Source organism: Taudactylus pleione, unplaced genomic scaffold (genome assembly GCF_031769625.1).
Source record: "Taudactylus pleione unplaced genomic scaffold, aTauple2 ptg000262l, whole genome shotgun sequence".
Classification (NCBI taxonomy): domain Eukaryota; kingdom Metazoa; phylum Chordata; class Amphibia; order Anura; family Myobatrachidae; genus Taudactylus; species Taudactylus pleione.
The window spans coordinates 2574219-2591612 of NW_028284664.1; the positions used below are offsets into that span (position 1 = coordinate 2574219).

The 17394-nt window shown below is 42.1% G+C and overlaps 1 protein-coding gene across 1 annotated transcript in view; it reads right to left on the reverse strand.

The window, feature by feature from the left end:
- Window positions 1-17008, reverse strand: part of DCBLD2 (discoidin, CUB and LCCL domain containing 2) — a 102338-nt gene extending 85330 nt beyond the window's left edge. Inside the window, exon 1 of the mRNA XM_088481058.1 lies at window positions 16658-17008. Within this exon, the coding sequence (XP_088337184.1) occupies window positions 16658-16787 (130 nt within the window). The 5' untranslated portion in view covers window positions 16788-17008. The remainder of the gene's footprint in view (window positions 1-16657) is intronic.
- Between the last annotated feature and the right edge of the window lie 386 nt (window positions 17009-17394).

The window sequence follows — 17394 nt, forward strand, 5'->3', positions numbered from 1 at the left end:
CCTCTTTAGTAGGTTTAATACAGATGCCCCCATTTCTGTTATTACCAAGTTAATAGTTCCAAGGACCTTAAACTACTCAGTTAAAATACTAGAGTCAATACATTATACATTTCTTTAAAGACAGAATGGATAAAAGCAATTTTTATCATAATACGAGTTTGAAAAGACCTCTGTATAAATTTGTTACATATGATAGTACCCAGAGAACAGGTGTCAATGACATATAAAGACCCTGTAAGGATGATATATGTCATATATGCAGAGCCAGCCCTAGGCATAGAGAAACTAAGCAAATGCCTAGGCCTAGGGCATTTGGAATGCCTAGGGGCATCCAAAGGGAAATAAATCTGTATTAAAACAGATTAGCATACCTTTTAAGTTATGGTGGGTGGGAGGCAGCAAAGAAAAGTAAATTTCAGTTTTCTACTGTATTTTCTTTCAATAAGAATTGTGACTGTCTTATTAAATCTTTAATAACACGCTGTCTTTGTGTACTTACAAAATTCATGTGTCAGGCTTGGTTTTAGAATATGTTTATAGAGTGAAGAATCAGCTTCCGGGACTGGACTGGGGCTGCGGGGGAGAGATTGAAAGATTGCTCTCCTGCTTCTGGAGCCTCCATAGACTTACAGTAGTTTACACCACCTGAAGATGGTGTAAACTACCGATGCTAAACTCCGAAAAGCTTAGCTTTTTGGAGTTTAGTACATAGGGGTTAGATCGTAGTCCCCATTGATAATAATGGGGAATGCGATCTGCAGTGCTAATTATTATTATCATCATTCATTTATGTGTGGCGCCACAAGTGATCCGCAGCGCCCTACAAAGTACATAAACAAATTGTTGACCAGTGACTAATGCTGCGTACACACGGGATGATTTTTCAACGATTGGTCGTTAACGATATTGTTAAAAAATTAGTTCAGTTTCTGGGCCAAAACTATGGACAACTACTAATGCGCGATCCCGTTTGCAGTTGCCGTTCATCTCCCGAACCTCCTGTCCAACCTGATGATATTGCCAGGTTGAACATGTTCGGGGATGAGGGAGGGAGCCCGGCACTGAACGAAATAGTTATTGATTTCGTTCAGTGTTTCTGCCGGGGACACACGGGCCAATTTCGTTCATGGAGCAAATCGTCCCGTGTGTACGCACCTTAACAGAACAATACAATACAGGACCAGAACATGGATAATATATTTTGCTACATTAGTAACCATAACGCCCATATAAGCAGCAGAGCATAAGCAACCAAGTGTTAGGTGCCCTAGTGGTGAGTAAGAAGTAGATGAAACTAAAGTAGGGAGAAGCACAAGAGGGTAGAGGGCCCTGCTCGTAAGAGCTTACATTCTAAAAGGGAGGGGCAGACAGAGGTTTGACACAGAAGGGGTAGACGGGGAGGAGGGAGCATATAGCAGTGAGTTAGGATGATAGCTAGAAGCCTTTGATGAAGTAGTGGGACTTGAGAGTCCGTTTGAAGGATTGCAAAGAGGTGGAGAGTCTGATGGGGAGTGGGAGACCGTTCCTTAGCACTCTGCCAGAGATTTCGATGAAGTCTCCAGCATTGTGCTATTAGTACATAGCAACAATACATAAAATAATGCAGTTTCTGCATAATTTTATTTAAAAAACGACTTGATACATAGTAAGTGTCAGCTCTTGAAATTAATCTTTGTAGTGGCAGGACTTTGCTTTTAAACATGTGAGAAATATTGTGTGTTTTAAGTCATTTTTAGACAAATGGTTTTGGAGTGGATTAACCCTTTTGCCACATATCCAGGTGGATCTTGTTGGGACAAAACGCTTTGAAATGAACTTATTGAACCTGTTTGGTGGTGAATTGCACATTTCTTTTGCAGCAAGACTGAAGCACTGCAGACTGCCCTTAACTATAAACCTAAAAAACACTCACACACCGTAAAGTCAGCACTAACATTCAGTCGCTGAGGAAATGGTGCCATAAAAACAAACAAATAATAGGAGGACCCATACAGCATTGTGACAACCATGCATTAAAGCAGACATTCATGGACGACATTAAATACATGTAAAACCACATTAACTAAATTGTCCCACAGGGATCTATGCACAAATGAGAAAGCACAGTATGGTCCCTCTTTACACTGCCAGCGTGGTGCTATACAGATGGAGGCACAGAATTGAATAGGTATACATTTCAAAATCCATTAGTTAAGAGAATAAAGCTAGCAATAAATGAAGCAGAACAAAAGAGGGGGATGGGATAGAGATGGAACAAACATTTTTAGTGTAGTTTTACTTTATTAAGCCCAAGAAACCAGGGAATGGGATTGAAATACCGGCGGCTGTTTAGCCCGACAGGAGGAGATGCCAACTGGAGCAGGTAAGTACCCTGCCCTCCCTAAGTGATCCTAACCCTAACCTACCCCCGGGGGTGCCTAACCCCCACTAACCGCTCCTTAAACCTAATCTTTCCCCCTACCCCAAACCTAACCCCGCTAGACTCCCTAATCCTAACTCTAAGGGCTCCCCGGATTTACCTTCGTTCAGGCTAGCGTCCTTGGTGTCGGGCTTAACATTGCCGGGATTCCGCTGTCGGGATTGAGACCAGCGGCCGCATAACTAGATCCCAGGAACCAGGTAGGTAAGTTGCATAAAAACAACTTACTGCTGGCACCTTGCTCTGAGGAGCAATTTACAGTAGTTTATATAACCCCATAACTCTTTCCTAGAGAACCTGCAACATTTTTGTCCTTGATTAAGCCAATGTATTCCGGGCTTCATAGATAAATTTGTTGTCGCTTCAGGTTTTCAATGCTGGTGTGAACATCCCTATCTTGTAAAAAGAGCACATTTAAATGTGAGGTTATTAAAATGTAAAAATAAAAATAAATATAAAAAAAAAAAAAAAAAAAAAAAGAGTATTCACCTTAAACCAGACACATACTTGCTGGTCACTTGGAAGCAGAGGAGTGGCAGGACCCGCACTCAACAGTAATAATGATAAATATACGGTACACACTGCAGTCCTGTACCTGCAAACTTTTAATGTTGCTACATATTACTGTTTCAGCAGTTTTTCCATCTTCTTCAGGACATGGGGGTCTATGTACTAAGCCTTGGAAAGAGAAAGTGGATGGAGATAAAATACCAATCAATCAGCTCCTAACTGTCATTTTTTTAAAACACAGGGGTCTATGTACTAAGTCTTGGAGAGAAATAATGAGGACGGAAATAAAGTGCCAACTAATCAGCTCCTAACTGTCACTTTACAGGCTATGTTTGAAAAAAATGGAGCTGATTGGTTGGTACTTTATCTCCATACAAGGCTTAGTACATAGACCCCACAATCTGTAAAGTGAGTTAGGAGCTGACTGATTGGTACTTTATCTCCATCCACTTTACCTCTCTCCAAGACGTAGTACGTAGATCCCATAGTTAAAAAAAAAAAAAGAACAGTACTATACTAGAAATAAGGAATTATACTCAACTGTGTCTGTAGCTCATCTGCTTGAGATTCTGTCCAATTAAATTGAAGGTGTGTCACTGTTAGGCTGGGTACACACGTAAAGATTTTCTGTCCAACCAGCCAACTAGTTGATTGGCTGGAAGGAAAATCTGGCAATGTATGGGAGTAACTGATGATCAGCAATTTGCTCCTAAATGCCAGAAAACAGATGAAAATGGTCGTCAGACAAGTTTGTTAAATGTTTGAACAGTTTTTGTCCATTTTCCGGTGTTTTGGAGCAAATTGCTGATTGTCATTTGCTTTCATACCTTACCAGATTTTCATTCCAACCAATCAACTAGTTGGATGGCTGGACAGAAAATCTTTACGTGTGTATGCAGCTTAAGGGCCATTAGTGCACCTACACATTATAGCTAGTAAATGCTGTGCAGTCCCAGCCCCATCCCAGCCAACCCCAAGGTGCTGTCATGTGCAGTCATCGTTCCTGGAGCACTGCAACACAGCTCTGGCAAATAATGATGTGAAAATCACACAGAGCAGAAATTTGGAGAAAATCCTCTGGCAGATCCCCAGCCCCTTGCTATTTTAACATGGTTAACAAACCCTTCAAGACACAGTAGGCAGACAGAAAAAAGTTTTTTGAATAGGGTCATGAACTATACATATACTATAACTCTACTTTAAAGGAGGTGATTCAATTGGTTTCTCACTCCCTATCTCCCTTCTTAGGGGATGGGAGATCGGGGGGGGGGGTGATATTCAATTGTTTCTGGTAGCCCATGCTTGTGCCCAAATAGACAGGGTTTAGCTGCGTTACCCGTCTGTTAGGGAATCCAAACCAAACCATGGACTATTCGCACATTTCTGCTCACGAGTCGCCACGTCAGAAGGGTGCAGGCAGAAGTGCCAGCAAAAATATGAATTCCCCCCCAATAAATGCCTAGCACGTAGGGCCCAATACTGAGTTGGGAATACAGCAAGAAAGAGCAAGTAACTGTGTACCTGGGGACAAAACATGTAGGATTGCAAGGGGTGCAAATAAATAAATGAAAAAGTTGCGTGTTGAAAATACTGGCTGCTTTAGCATATCGCCCACACATGCTGGACACCTTTATTTTACACTGCAATTTAGATGTCACTTTGGACACACCCCTCCCAAATCTCTCTGCACACTTTACATCTTCCCCACCTGCAGTGCAGCATGGTTTTCTCAAAATGCACAGTTACCTGCTATTTCTTACTTTATTCCCAACTCGGAATTAGGCACATAATCGCCAGTAGTGTGTTTACCCACTGCAGTTAATAAAACACCAGTGGCACATTTCACAAACGGTACACGTTACCAGCACTGGCGCCTGTAATCAGTGGTACCGATGGAGTAGCTGTCATTCACCCACTTGGATTCAACTGCAGTAAAAGTAGTAAAAAGAGCAGCCAGCGTCCAAAAGACTGCCACAATACAGGCAAAAGCGTGTATGGTGTCATGGAAACCAAGAGGTCCCGTCCCCATTTACATCCTTCTATTACAGATACAAGGCACGAGATGTTTAATGTCAGTGAACACGTGGCTAACAGGTCTCCAAAAGGTATAATAACAGCTACTTCCAATAATGATAAAACAATGGGACAGTACACTGATATACAGTATAGGAAATGTACTGATCTACAGTATAGGAAATGTACTGATCTACAGTATAGGAAATGTACTGATCTACAGTATAGGAAATGTACTGATCTACAGTATAGGAAATGTACTGATCTACAGTATAGGAAATGTACTGATCTACAGTATAGGAAATGTACTGATATACAGTATAGGAAATGTACTGATATACAGTATAGGAAATGTACTGATATACAGTATAGGAAATGTACTGATATACAGTATAGGAAATGTACTGATATACAGTATAGGAAATGTACTGATATACAGTATAGGAAATGTACTGATATACAGTATAGGAAATGTACTGATATACAGTATAGGAAATGTACTGATATACAGTATAGGAAATGTACTGATATACAGTATAGGAAATGTACTGATATACAGTATAGGAAATGTACTGATATACAGTATAGGAAATGTACTGATATACAGTATAGGAAATGTACTGATATACAGTATAGGAAATGTACTGATATACAGTATAGGAAATGTACTCATATATACTGATATACAGTATAGGAAATGTACTGATATACAGTATAGGAAATGTACAATGTGTGTTCATAAAAACTAAAGTCATATGAGTGTGGGCGCCCCAACATAAAGTTTGCCACAGGGTCACTTGAGGAGGCACATTCAGAAATACGTTGACATTTTTTATGAATCTAAGTGACAATTTAATGTCCTGAATACACAAGTGAAGCATTGCTAACGGTCAGTCTTACAAAATTATGACATTTTGTCACAGGACAAGCCTGTGCCAACTGTGAAGATGGACTAGATACTTTTCCAAAATAACATACAGGTTTCTCTCTAGCACAACGACCTAATAATTCACTGGATTTAATAATTGGCCAAAATTTGCAGACAGCAATTAAAGTAAAAGAAATACACTTAAGCCTGTAAGGAGCAGTACGTTCTTTTTTTAAACCAGATAAGCCATAAGCAGAGGGGGGGGGGGGGGGGGGGGGGATATTTCCATCTGGTTTAGTATCTGCACTCATTCCCTTTTGAAGCAAAGGGTGGTCACACCAAATGTTGATTTGATTTGTCTTCTGTTCATTCACTTTGCATTTTGTTAATTGCTTTGCAGCATTTTTCCACACCTGTCTAAAACTTTTGCACAGTACTGTTTGTCATATAATTATATATATATATATATATATATATACATATATACACACACACACACACACACACACACGTATATATATTTATTTATTTTATTTTTATTTTTTTACACACACTTGAAAACAATTATAGGGCACGATTCAGTTAAACGCGAAGTGAATAGCGCCGGGAATGAGCTCCCAGAGCTATTCAGTTCTGCGAGAAGTTAGGTCGGGGAAGGCTCGTTCTCACGCCTTAAACAGGGTGTTTAGGCGTGAGAACAGGCATTCTCCGACTAAACTTCCCGGCGCAATGCTGTTTTCCTGGCGCTAAGGGCAGAAAACAGCATCTCGCCTAGACTTTTGTCGTATTTCTGCTCGCATCCCCGGAGGGATGCGAGAAGAAATCCTTAGTCGGGCTCAGCAGCGCGAATGAATTGAATAGCTCCAGGAGCAGATTCCAGGCGCCATTCACTTCGCGTTGAATAGAATCGTGCCCAAAGATACACAGGCACTTATGCATAGATTCATAAAGAAAAGGGGAAATTTTACCAGCTTATTTTGAAGCAATTACACAGAAGACTTCTCAATATCAGCAATCCGCGTAATGAATTGATGGGTACCATTGAAACCATGATGGGCTAGATGTAAAGTGAATACTGATGAATGCTCATTGCAACTGAAGTTATACAGTACATGTTGGGCTGACCAGATGAACCTTACCTACCTACCATCAGGGTGAGAGTCTATACTCCTGGTAGTTGCTACACCAGCCACATCATGTGCTTCCCATATCAAATAACTAGCTTGTAATGCAGGAAAACAGTCAATTATTTAGAAATTGAATTGAACTTGTAGTCTGCCTGGGTGCAATTATTTCTGCTACACTGTAACTGAGTATCAGGAGGGTGCGAGCAACGATGTGCTATAAATCCATGGTTAGTGCGCCCTAACCAGTACTTTAGATGGGTTTAGCCATTTTACATGACTAAACCCAGTCTAGTTGGGCACGAAGACCGAAATAATTCATGAGCGGCCAGAACAACTGAATTGCAACACTGGGTGTCATAGTTATCGCCATCCACAAAGCAATTGAATCGCCCCCCCATTGTCCATTTATAAACAGGGTACATGTGCATGAATTACGAGATATATGCGGCTACGCACAGGAGATGTAGACTACATTGGGCACAGGCTCACCAATGCTGGGCAGCTGAAGTTTGGAAACATTTTCCAATTTCTGCTCTGACATAGCAGATCGTAGGGTGAGAACACGAATACATGGATCCATTCTGCACGGTGTAAAAGGGTGAGGATGGGCCTGTAATGGTGCGGGGAATGCTTTCTTGGCACACATTAGGCCCATTAATATCAATTGATCATAGTATAAATACCAATACCTGAGTATTGCTGCCTACCATGTTCAATCCAAGAGAGTACCTAAGGGAAGTGGTGGATATGGAGAGTCGATCATGAATGTGCAGCCAAGAAATCTGCACCAAATGTGTGCTGCTATCATGTCACTATGCACCAGGACCTAAGGTATTTTTCCAGCACCTAGCTGAATCCAAGTCACGGAGATCTCAGGCTGTTCTGAGGCAAAGGGTTTCCTACCCTATACTGGAAAGGTGTACCTAATACTAATGGCTTTATGTTACCACAGTTGACTTGGCTGAGCCATAAACCCTGTGAACCTTGGTCAAAACCAGTGAAGCTTTTGTGCCCTTTCTACTCATGTATACGACTTGACAAAAGGTGCATTACACCTGATTACATGGTGGATGCTGAATCAGTATATTGAAACGATATTCTAGTACTAACCATAATCCTGAATCACAACAGCTGTCCAGACCAACATTCACTGCCAACCATCTATCTGGTTAGGAATGCGCATACCTACCAACAGTCCCAATTTTGTCAGAGCCCTGATTTAAGACTGTCTAGCCATCCAGTGGCTTGCAGTAAGAAAATGCTGACCAAGGAGTGGCCCCAACCAGATTCCAAACTCCCAAATGTAGGGAGATATGAATCTGTAGGTTTGTGTCTATTTACCACCACAATATCTGAATTTAGTATCACTCGAGAAATCGATTGTAACTATTTCCATCGGATGTTAGTCTCAGTGGTAATATTTGCCGATACCAGCAGGAGTCCTAGCTAATCTTTAATACAGTGCTGTACCCTGGTCCGAAATATAATGGTTCTTTAGTCCTCTGGAAGACCAGTATTTCTGCTGCCTCCAAAGATATGCCCCAAAAGTCCCTATTTCTTGCATTCAAATTTAAAATCTACTATGTATAGGGGGCAATTCAGTTCTCAGTGTAGTGATGTAGCTAACTATTCAATTGACAGTATCGCGCCCGGCACAGAAGTCAAGAGATGCAGTTTACCCTGACTAATGCCTGGGGTTTAGTAGTGGTAAATGCCATTTCCTGACTTGAGTGCCAGAAAAGATGCTGTTAGCACACATGGTAATACCGCAACTAGCCTCGAGGCACTAGCTAAGTCGGACCTCTGCACACACCTTCAGGAGGGCGCGAGCAGAAATCGATAGTCGGGGGTTTACAGCGCAGGCAACTGAATAGCTCTGGGCTCGGGAGCTACATCACTAAGCTGGGAATTTAATTTTCCTTATAGTTAGTTTTCTCTAGCCCTTGGTAATGTTATAGGGGATAGAAAGATGTATTTTACTTATTTATTAGAGAGTGGCCATCAGTAGATCATAAAAAAATCTGTCAGACACTAACGCAGTCAGGTGCATAAATATTGGGACATTGACAGAATTTTCATATTTTGGCCTCTATTCACCACTACGATGGCTTTAAAATGAAACAAACAAGATGTGCTTTAACTGCAGACTTTCAGATTTAATTTGAGGGTAATTACATCCAAATCAAGTGAACGGTGTAGGAATTACAACGGTTTCTATATGTGCCTCCCACTTTTTAAGGGGCCAAAAGTAATGGGACTATCAACTCAAAAACTATTTCATGGACAGGTGTGGGCTATTCCCTCATCAATTAAGCAGGTAAAAGGTCTGGAGTTGATTCTAGGTGTGACATTTGCATTTGGAATCAGTTGCTGTCGACTCTCAATATGAGATCCAAAAGAGCTGTCACTATCAGTGAAGCAAGCCATCATTAGCCTGAAAAATCAAAGCAAACCCATCAGAGAGATAGCAAAAACATTAGATGTGGCCAAATCAACTGTTTAGAACATTCTTAAAAAGAAAGAACGCACCAGAGAGCTCAGCAACACCAAAAGACCCGGAAGAACACGGAAAACAACTGTGGTGGATGACAAAAGAATTATTTCCCTGGTGAAGAAAAACCCCTTCACAACAGTTGGCCAAATCAAGAACACTCTCCAGGAGGTAGGGGTATATGTGTCAAAGTCAACAATCAAGAGATGACTTCACAAGAGTGAATATAGAGGGTTCACCACAAGATGTAAACCATTGACGAGCCTCAAAAACAGGAAAACCAGATTAGAGTTGCCAAACAACATCTAAAAAAGCCATTACAGTTCTGGAACAACATCCTATGGACAGATGAGACAAAGATCAACTTGTACCAGAGTGATGGGAAGAGAAGAGTATGGAGAAGGAAAGGAACTGCTCATGATCCAAAACATACCACCTCATCAGTGAAGCATGGTGGTTGTAGTGTTATGGTGTGGGCATGTATGGCTGCCAATTGAACTGGTTTCCTTGTATTTATTGATGATGTGACTGCTGACGAAAGCAGCAGAATGAATTCTGAAGTGTTTCGGGCAATATTATATGCTCATATTCAGTCAAATGCTTCAGAACTCATTGGACGGCGCTGCACAGTACAGATGGACAATGACCCGAAGCATACTGCAAAAGCAACCAAAGAGTTTTTTAATGCTAAAAAGTGGAATGTTATGCAATGGCCAAGTCAATCCCCTGACCTGAATCCGATTAAGCATGCATTTCACTTGATGAAGACAAAACTGAAGGGAAAATGCCCCAAGAACAAGCAGGAACTGAAGACATTTGCAGTAGAGGCCTGGCAGAGCATCACCAGGGATAAAACCCAGCGTCTGGTGATGTCTATGCATTCCAGACTTCAGGCTGTAAATTGCCTGCAAAGGATTTGCAACAAAGTATTAAAAAGTGAAAGTTAGATTTAGGATTGTTTAGTTTGTCCCATTACTTTTGGCCCCTTAAAAAGTGGGAGGCACATATAGAAACCGTTGTAATTCCTACACCGTTCACCTGATTTGGATGTAATTACCCTCAAATTAAATCTGAAAGTCTGCAGTTAAAGCACATCTTGTTTGTTTCATTTCAAAGCCATCGTAGTGGTGAATAGAGTCCAAAATATGAAAATTCTGTCAATGTCCCAATATTTATGCACCTGACTGTATATATATTTTATATACTTTGTTCTAATAGGAGATGGAAAAAGCTTTTCTTCAAAAATACGAGTAATACAACTTTTTTATATTATAATATAATTTATGTGGACCATCTTAGAGCACAAGTACTGCATTCTGTATTTACACTGTATGACACACGTGGGTGGCCCAATCGTATGGGACCCAGCCACTCGGGCCATGCAGTTGGATCACTTTCAGTTCAGTAAAGCCTTTTAAGGTTAATAGGGACTATAGTGTTCCAATATCAATAGTCTCAATTTTGAAATGATCATTAACAGGATATATGTAGTTTGTATGCCCATATACACTGCAATACTAGGCAATAGCTGCAATATCACTGCATGTATGGGAACCTTAAACCTATCAATTGCCACTTTCAGACAGGCAAAGTAGTACATGAGGTCCTCTACCCTGTAAGCTTCACATTTATGCACATACAGCGCCTTGCAAAAGTATTCACCCCCTTGGCTTTTTACCTTATGTTACATTACAACCTGTAATTTATTTATTTTTTATCTGAATTTTATGTGATGGATCTGCACAAAAGAGTTTAATTTGGTGAAGTGAAATGAGAAAAATATATATAAAAAAAGAATCTTTATAAATAAAATTCTAAAAATTGGCATGTGCATATGTAATCACCCCCTTTGCTATGAAGCTCCTCAAAAGTTCTGGTGCAATCAATTACCTTCAGAAGTCACAATTAGTGAAATGGTCCACCTGTGTGAAATCTAAGTGTCACATGATCTGTCAGTATAAACACACCTTTTCTGAAAGGCCCCAGAGGCTGCAACACCACTAAGCAAGAGGCATCACACCATGTAGACCAAGGAGCTCTCCAAACAAGTCAGGGACAAAGTTGTTGAGATGTACAATTCTGGGTTGGGTTATAAAAAAAAATATCCAAGTCTTCGATGATCCCCTGGAGCACCATCAAATCCATCATCAAATGGAAAGAACATGGTAACACAACAAACCTGCCAAGAGAGGGCCGCCCACCAAGACCGGGCAAGGAGGGCATTAATCAGAGAGGCAGCACAGAAATCAAAGGTAACCCTGAAGGAGCTGCAGAGTACCACAGCAGAGACTGGTGTATCTGTGCATGTGACCACAATAAGCCGTATACTCTATAGAGCTGGGCTTTATGGAAGAGTGGCCAGAAAAAAGCCATTACTTAGTGATAAAAATATGAAGACACGATTTGAGTTTGCCAAACGGCATGTGGGCGACTCCCCAAATGTATGGAGGAAGGTGCTCTGGTCAGATGAGACTAAAATTTTACTTTTTGGCCACCAAGGAAAACGCTATGTCTGGCGCAAACCCAACACATCCCATCACCCCAAGAACACCATCCCCACAGTTTAACTTGGTGGTGGCAGCATCATGCTGTGGGGATATTTTTCAGCAGCAGGGACTGGGAAACTGGGAAAAATTTGAGACTAGGGAAAGATGGATGGTGCTAAATACAGGGATATTCTTGAGCAAAACCTGTTTCAGTCTGCCTGTGATTTGAGACTGGGACGGAGGTTCACCTTCCAGCAGGACAATGACCCGAAGCATACTGCTAAAGCAACACTTGAGTGGTTTGAGGGGAAACATTTAAATGTGTTGGAATGGCCTAGTCAAAGCCCAGATCTCAATCCAATTGAGAATCTGTGGTCAGGCTTGAAGATTGCTGATCACAAGCGGAAACCATCCTAGATGAAGGATCTGGAGCAGTTTTGCCTTGCGGAATGGGCAAAAATCCCAGGGGCAAGCTCATAGAGACTTATCCAAAGCGACTTGCAGCTGTAATTGCCACAAAAGGTGGCTCGACAAAGTACTGACTTTAGGGGGGGTGAATAGTTATGCACGCTGAAGTTTTCTGTTATATTGTCCTAAATGTTGTTTGATTTACAATATAAAAAAAAAACAACACACAACATCACAGTTGTATGCATGTTCTGTGAATGAAATGATGCACACCTTCAAACAATCCATTTTAATTCCAGGTTATGAGGCAACAAAACATGAAAAATGCAAAGGGGTTGAATACTTTTGCAAGCACGCACTGTAGATAGTTCATAATGGAGAGATATCAACATCCATTCGGCCTGTTTCAAGCAGATATAGTAAATCCTTTAAGAGCCAGCAAAGACCCCAGTGAATCTGGGGACACTAAGAAAAGCCTATGCTAGGGACAGACGTGAACAATTTCACTCACAATCCGACCAACTTTATGATTTTCTTAGTGATGAAACGATATTGAGAACATTCCTAAAGCTCATCACAATGGCAATAATTTTAAATGAACTATCAGCAGAAATATCAGACAGATGATTTTCCAATAATCTGCCCGATATTTCTGCTGATAGTTCATACATAAACACTTCAAAATGTGCACAATATCAGGTCATCATTTTGGAGAAATGTCCTGCAGCATGTCAGATCCAATACCCGATCTGCCGGATGGGGAACAATAATTGGTCCTGGGCAGAGACGTCACCGGGGCTGATGACACCCGGTGCGCACTCTGGATACCCCCTGCGTGCCAGAGGCACGCCCGGCTAAAAAAAGGGGGCCTGGCCTAAATAAAGTGGGCGTGGCCTCGTGAGGATCCCGATATCATCACTCCGGAGGCAGCCCAGCATCACTGGAAATGATGAGCTGCCCCCCGGAGATTGGGCAGTCTGCACTGTCGGCTCCTCTTCTATGACAGGAGCTGGGTGATGCAGGAGAATGTCACACTGCAGCATCCGGCTCCTGTTACTGCAGAGAAGCCAGCATTTTAATGTCGCCCCCTCCGAGGATGACACCCGGGTGCGGCCCCCACCCCCTCATGATGCCACTTGCACTGGGTGCCAAGTACACACTCTGAAATTATTACCCCAAGCAGACGAAAATCATCTGATCATGCAGGTTATTGCATAGTGCGCCACCTATCTACTTTTATTTTCTATAATAAACGCAGAGCATTTTCCTTTCGGCTATAAAATAAAAAACTATCCACTACAGAACATGACATATGAATTTCCTAAGTGACAAGCAGGCAGACTGGAACAGCTATTAAAAATAAAAACAAAAACAGGAGAGCACCCAGGCTGGCAAAACACTGCAGCAGACGCTAAAGACAAAACAGAACAAATATGTATATTACAATCTTTAACCTCTTTGGAAGAAGAGTCCTTTAGTTCCAGATGAATAATCATTTGAGCTCCATTTTACAGCAAACACAGCAATTACAGGATGCAATGCAGTATATTCACTTCGGGTAACACAATTAGGTGTAATTTATAGCCCTTTCTCGCATTAATCTGCTAAGTATATTGCTCTCTGAATCCCAGGAGTTGTGTGAAATTTACAGATTAAAGTCACTGGAAATGTGCAATAGAAACTGCTGCCTACAAGCATTAATCCATCTCCGACCATCATTGTGACTGCAGACACATACATGAGCCAACTCTGCAATAGAGCAATCTTTTTCCTGCACAGTAGAACAGTCAGCTCAACCTAGAGCAATGTCTGATCAGTGAAATTGCAAATCTACCATGATGGTGAAGTTGCAACATCCGCAGTCAGTGAAAGTGGGCGTACCTGGGCTTGCACAGTCCGGCGCACGTTGGTACACAAGGGGATGGCTGAACTGGCATTTGCATATTATCGCCGCGGCTGCAATAGCGCCCACCTCTGATTTTGGCTCACTGTACGTAAGATGCAGCATCAAGTACTCTTTTAAGCAGTTATTTAGACCATGAGATGCAAACAGATAATGATAATAGTACGAATGCACCATTTCAGTCCAGTTTTCTCCAAACACTTTTCACGGTTTTACATACAAATACATGTTACACTGAGGTGTTCTTAGAGATTCCGTGAATTCAGAAGTATATGTAAAGAACAAAGGTGAAAAAAGGAAAGTGATATCTTATCTTTTGTAGAATTTGTATAATGTAATTTCTGCTCAGAACAAGAATGTACAACGCTATAAAACAATAGCTCTACTTGTACTGATAAGGGTAATATTGCTTCCTCTTATTATTGCCTTGTGGTGTGTATTGTGTAACAAACCAGGGCTGTGGAGTCATTATGCAAAACATATGGCTCCTCTATTTTACTAAGGGTCTATGTACTAAGCCTTGGAGAGAAATACTCCAAAAAGATATATCGGCAGAGAGACTGATCTGCAGATGTATCTGCCGATGATGGTTGTGCAAACACACTGAACAATCATCATCTGGTCGCGGGTCCCGCTGGCCGAGGGTCACCCCTCCCCACGGCCTCTGCAGCAAGTGTACGGGCGGTCGGCTGACAGCCTGTACACACAGCACGTTGTGCAGATATATCTGCCATCGGCTGCGCTGCACAGACAAGACAATATGTCTATAAACTACGTATTTCACAGACATATCGCTGGAACACACTGGCCGACGCACACACGATTTATTGGCCGATCGATTCATTGGCCAATATATCGGCCAGTGAGTAGCCAACATTACTGCCACTTTACAGGCTGTGTTTGAAAAATGACAGCTATGAGCCGATTGGTTGGTACTTTATCTCCATCCATTTTCTCTCCAAGGCTAAGTACATAGACTCCTAATAGGGGATTTAAAAAAACACTGCAGAAGTGCCACATATAAAATTACCTTAAACACCATACAAGTTACTAAACATTAAACATAGCAGAAAAGTCTACAGTATGTAACAGAAGGAAGCATAGAAACTCCATTTCATACTCCCCTTCCCCCCTCCCTCTCCATCAGACAAAATGCAAGGAGTCTGAGATTGATAAAACAAGTCTGACAATCTGGCCACTGTCTGGAGTTTAGAAATCAATATAGTCCTAGTCCAGAAAACACATTAATTCTATTTTACTAACTCGACTGGTGACAAACTGTGGAGGGTCAACACATTTACTGGAAGTCAATGACGTCTTCAAATACAGTCCATTGTGCAAGACACCTTTGATATATACGGTGTGCTTACTACTGTACATAACTACTGGCATCCACTACAGGACCAATACATTGTTCTTTGTAATGTAGCGTTTATTCTAGATCATGGACACATTTGCAAAATGGACAAAGCTTTTATGGAAAAAGTAAGATTGTATTAGTGCACAGAACAACTAGTATTCTGGTGCATGTTCTGCACCTATATATCTCACCTAATATTTTTTGTCATTTAAATTATAAGCACATTGATGTTGGTGAGATCAGTTATTACCTTCTCTGCACCCTCTGACAAACCTCCTACATTGCTATAGGTGGTCTTCTGATTTGACAAAACAAATCTATAAATAGGAGCAGCGTCGCTTTACAAGCAGCTAAATATTCGATTATAAGAGGATGCCAGGGTCACTGGCTGGGAGGGTTATTCGGTCCATTTTCAACTGGCAAAATGATAACTTCTGACACTATTAAGAGACACACACACATAACTGGCGCTAGGAATATATATATATATATATATATATATATATATATATATTTATTTATTTTTTATTATACACAAAAAAAATTATATATCTACACATATACACACTCACACACATTTTGACCCTAAGCAAATTGGTACATATTAGGACATGGATGCCCAGTGTGTAAATAGGACGACAGCGATGAATGGAATGTAAGTGGATAGATGGCAGACAATGATATAATAGGTATACAAGGTTGTTAGATAGAGGTCAGGATACAGATGTACATCATGTTACAGTAATCAGGGACATTGCATTATGCTGCTAGGTACGGACCGGTATGTGCGTATAAAGTGGGATGATCCGGCTAGGTATAAAAGCAAAGTGATATAGATTAGGAAGGGAACATACTAAAGACAATGCAGATACAAGGCAATACATTTAATACTAAGTAATACATAAAACTAAATACAGAGAGAATGTAAAGCGTTGAGAGGGGCTAACTTATGTGCAATATATTTTGTTAAAATAACAATTAAACAAATATATATGACATGTGCAGACTACAGCTATACGTGTAACCTACATGCACAGGACACGTGTGACGGGGAGGCATAGAGCAGACTCACCGTTCTGAGCCCCCGCAGCCGGGAGGAGCAGGGAGAGGACGCAGCCGGAGATCACCAGGGCCAGCCGCCTGCTCTCCATCCCAGCAGCCGGCAGTGTGCAGGCATACTGGGCTCCCCACCTCTCACACATCCACAGCGGGGAGCGGGGCAGCACGGAGCATGGTACGGGGGGGAGGGTCACATCACCCGGCGGCAGCGGCAGATCCCGGGACGCACTCAGGCGGCTGGGGCAGAGGCTGGTAGTTCCGGCGCCGGGCTGCGGATCACTGGAGGAGGACTCCCGGCATTAACCCGTTCTGGCCGGTGTTGGGAGCAAGCACCGTCCGCGGTCTGTTGGCACTATTGCAGCCGAGCGGACTGCGTGGGGTTAACGGAGGTTTAGGGGGCGGGGACCTGTGCGTGGGCCCACACTGCTCCCTCCCCCCTCCCAGCGCCCGGTCCGGGGTCGTGCGACACAGAAAGAACAGGAGACCCCCCGGGGGATATCACACAGTGGAGAGACCCTGCATGGTCAGCGTTAGGACTCCACCTACACCCCACGGGCTCCGTGTCCTAATGTCCCGAGGGAGCACAGGCGTGTGGCCGCTGCACACATCAGCGTGACACTTTCTCCCAACTATTCCTGCCTAGGACACATCTAACATTGCTGCTGAGGAGTCCTCACCATCGCCAGTGTGTATATCTCCCACTGCCCGCAGATCGCCAGTGTGTATATCTCCCACTGCCCGCAGATCGCC